Below are 3,845 nucleotides of genomic sequence, written 5' to 3' on the forward strand. Positions count from 1 at the left end.
CGTCACTTTTGTACAGACATTGCTCAAGGATACTACTACGTTATTTGGTGACCAATACCTATTGACAAACATTCAGGTGGAGATGCACCCCCTTCCTTCCGCCGAGAGAAAGACCCACATCTGCGTTGGGGGCGAGCGCTGCGTAGGCTAAAGGATGTGAGCAGGAGTGGCATTTGGGTCCCTTTAAATAGAGCCGTTCTCAAAGTTTGGACCATCAGATCAGCTGAAGTTTGCAAACAGTTTGCGGCAGAACTCACAGCTACATCCGAAATCTCTGTGATACATTTTCAGTGTTCTTTGGGGAAAATATGGAAATAACCAAGACATCTGGGATGAGGGACGCCGTCCTTGTACTCTTACTGGCTGTTCTTCAGGGATTTCGACTTGTGGATGCCCTTCCAAACCCATCACCTCTCCTGGGATCCAACTGGGGGAATCCGAGAAGATACGTACACCTGCAGACGTCTTCAGACGTGAACAATTTCTACCTTGAGATCCGTTTAAATGGCCACGTGCGCAAAACTACACTTCGAAGCTCATACAGTAAGTTCTTATTACATTTTTGCCGTTTCTTTTTGATTGAAATTTGGTTTTAAGTCGTTGTCTTTAATCTGCTTCTATAGGCTAACACAATTAATTTTGTCAACAGGTGTGATTGTATTGAAGGCGGAAACAAGAGAGCGCGTGGCGATACTTGGAGTCAAAAGTAACCGCTACCTTTGCATGGATGCCCTGGGAAACCCCTTCAGCTCAGTAAGTAAATGCCAATTTTCATTATCCATTGAACTGAAATACATGTTTTCTTAACATTTAGAATAAGACTCGTGAGATAATTGAATGGCACTTTTTCCTCATTTGAACTTTTCATGACATTAACCAAAAATGCGCTTTTACGCACGGATTTCAGACCACTTTTATCCAAACACACAGCCTATATCTTATCCTTTTTTGTTTTGTTTTACACTGGTCGAATCGTTCTTGTGTTTAGCACTCAAGCAACACTTAAACAATTATGTTAATGGATATACGTTCCTAAATTGCAGTTTTTACGTAAATGTATCTGTTTACAGACTGTTTGCCACAAGGAAGACTGTCTTTTTAACCACAAGTTATTGGAAAACCACCGCGACGTGTACTACTCTTGCAGAACTGGTATTCTGCTCAACTTGGAAGGGATAAAGCAAGTGTTCACGGTGGGTCAGAATCTACCGCAAACGTCCCTCTTCCTATCGGAGAAGAACACGGTGCCACTGGAGCGCCTCTTGCACCGGGAGAAGAGAAACCGGGTGGTTGACCCTTCTGATCCGTACAACATGCTGGGGCAGACGGAGGAGGATGAGGACTCCCGGGCTATGCCGGAGCTGGATGACACCTTGGAGATGGACCAGGAGGCTGAACTCCCCGAGGGACGCAACATCTCCAGGGAGACCCCCCAATCTCCCTCCGACGACCCGTGGAACGTGCATTCCCTAAACCCCCCTCCCAGCCCCCGTATAATGAATGCAATGGTGGGATAAGATGACAGGACACTTGCCGTTGTACACCTGGTTTTAAGAATATAAATTGTGTGCGCGTTCACGTTGGATCTTTTCCAGCTGGTCTGGAAACAAACCCCAACTATTACACCTGTGAAAGTCTGACCGTGACAGGCTTATTAGAGCATATGAGTCATTTGTATATAGTCATAAGACGGAATATTGTATTTAGTTCATTTTTCACTATAGCACAGTAGCTAGTGGGTATATAACTATTGGTTTCCGTGCTTTTTAATTCTAGGACGCAAATTCTGCACGAGTGCGCTCTGTTTACGGGATGGATTCTTATGAGAATCATGCTGAAACCCGAAATATTTGTGCGTCTTCTTCGAAGAAAAAAAGTAAGTTGAGCTGAAGTCACTTTATTAAATGTTTTACAATGTAAGAAGCCTACAAGAAAATACTCGGGTTATCAAATCAAATCAAGCTTTATTTATACAGCACATTTCAGACATGGAACGCAACACAATGTGTAGAATAGAAGCTGAAATATTTACTAAACAACAAACATGAGATAAAAAACAAAATATGACACAAACTGAACAACAACAAAAAAGGACCCCAATGAAAAGCAAAGCTAAAATATGTGTTTTAAGATCTCTTTTAAATATGTCCACAGTTGATCTCTTTTAAATATGTCCACAGTTCCGGCCCCTCTCAGGTTGTCTGGCACGCCTCTCCATGCTTCTTGGTCCTAGGCTTTGGGATAGTTAAAATGCCAGTGCCATTGGACCTGAGGGCCTTAACATAAAAGTATGTCTAACATGAATTGAGGTGCACAATCGTGGATAGATTTAAAAACCAATAGAAGAATCTTAAAATGAATTCTAAAACTCACAGACAGCCAGTGCAGAGACCTTTAAAATTGGTGTAATGTGTACTCTCCGTCTGGTCTTGGTCAGTAGCCGTGATGCAGCATTCTGTATGTTTTGCAGTTGACAGTTGTAGCATTACAGTAGTCAAGCCTGCTTGAAATAAAAGCATGGATGAGTCTCTCCATCAGTCTGAGTGAGAAACGGGCGCACCTTGGCAATGTTCCTCACATGGTAAAAAAGCTATTTTGGTCACATTCCTAATGTGTGATTTGAAATTTAGTTCAGAATCTGAAAGAACATCGTTTTTTTTTACCTGGTTGTTTTATCTTTATTGCCCGTGAATTAAAATGTGTGGCTAGATTCTCTCTCTGGGCTTTGGCTCCAACAATAAGTACCTCATTCTTCTCTTGATTTAGCTGGAGGAAGTTGTGAGCCAACCAAGTATTTAAATAATAATTTATACGTGTAGCTAAAATCCTCTGGTGACACAGAAATGTAAAGTTGTGTATCGCCTGCGTAGCAGTGAAAATCAATTCTGTGCTTTCTGACGGTGCCAAGGGGTAGCATATATAAACTGAACAGTACCAGACCCAAAATCAAACGTTGTGGAACCACATGATATGTATTTTCTCAGAGTTTTGTTCACCTAGGGTGACAAAGAACTCTTGACCAGTTAAATAGGTCCTAATACAATATAGAACTGGACCTGAGAGGCCAACCCACCTCTCCAGTCTGTCCAGAAAGACATCATGGTCAACAGTGTCAAACGCAGCACTTAAATCTAAGAGTACAAGGACAGATTATGATGATGAAACTTAAACATATTCCATATAGAATTAGGTCTACTACAATGTTTAATATGCCAGTACGCCTACATGTTATAGGCCATTTAATTTAAAACGTCAATGAATGGTAGGCCTACAACCTACAGGGTATCAGAACACATAGAAAGTATAGGTTGGGGATAGGTGCTAGCCAGCAAAAGCAAGCATCAAAGCCAATCCCAAGAAAGTTGAAAGTATTTATTTATTTAAATCTATTCATTTATTGTTATTTCTAGTATTTATATGGATGCTTAACTGTTAAAGAGGAATTCTGAGTTGGCCTTTGATGGGATATAGCTTCCATTTCCCCAGAAAACCGGATATGGGGACTCAGCTCAGGCGTTTATTTTATGGCTGCTACATTAGGTTAGTTGTGAGTAAGCTGTGTATGAGTATTGGTGCCATTTATCTTGATCAAATTAATTATTACAAACAAAATATTACTATTTTCAATGTATTTATTTTTGGGGATTATATTTTAGATAAATATTTTAGTACTTATGGTTGAAAAACTGCATACCTGAGATCCCCATGATGTCACAATAGCAAGGAAATGCAGTTCTGGGTGGAGAAAAGGCATACTCTGTTTTGTTTCTGAATCGTCTGAATAGACTTGATATTGACAGTAATCTACAACGTTAGGGACTTTGTAATTATATAAATTACAATAA

At 40.5% G+C, this 3,845-nt stretch overlaps 1 protein-coding gene across 1 annotated transcript; it reads left to right on the plus strand.

The window, feature by feature from the left end:
• The first annotated feature begins 300 nt into the window (after positions 1 to 300).
• Positions 301 to 2,283, plus strand: LOC109910229 (fibroblast growth factor 23-like). The gene is made up of 3 exons (XM_020509359.2): positions 301 to 543; positions 650 to 753; positions 1,071 to 2,283. Exons 1-3 carry the CDS (start codon positions 309 to 311, stop codon positions 1,515 to 1,517), a joined length of 786 nt encoding a protein of 261 aa, XP_020364948.1. The 5' UTR covers positions 301 to 308; the 3' UTR covers positions 1,518 to 2,283.
• Positions 2,284 to 3,845: the final 1,562 nt, after the last annotated feature.

Source organism: Oncorhynchus kisutch, linkage group LG19, assembly GCF_002021735.2.
Source record: "Oncorhynchus kisutch isolate 150728-3 linkage group LG19, Okis_V2, whole genome shotgun sequence".
NCBI classification, from domain to species: Eukaryota; Metazoa; Chordata; class Actinopteri; order Salmoniformes; family Salmonidae; genus Oncorhynchus; species Oncorhynchus kisutch.

Excerpts from the sequence above, each read along its gene's own strand:
- LOC109910229 (XM_020509359.2), top strand. The coding sequence starts at position 309 with ATGGAAATAACCAAGACATCTGGGATGAGGGACGCCGTCCTTGTACTC. Across the intron at positions 544-649 it reads TACACTTCGAAGCTCATACA|GTGTGATTGTATTGAAGGCG; the intron begins GTAAGTTCTTAT and ends TTTTGTCAACAG. Across the intron at positions 754-1,070 it reads TGGGAAACCCCTTCAGCTCA|ACTGTTTGCCACAAGGAAGA; the intron begins GTAAGTAAATGC and ends ATCTGTTTACAG.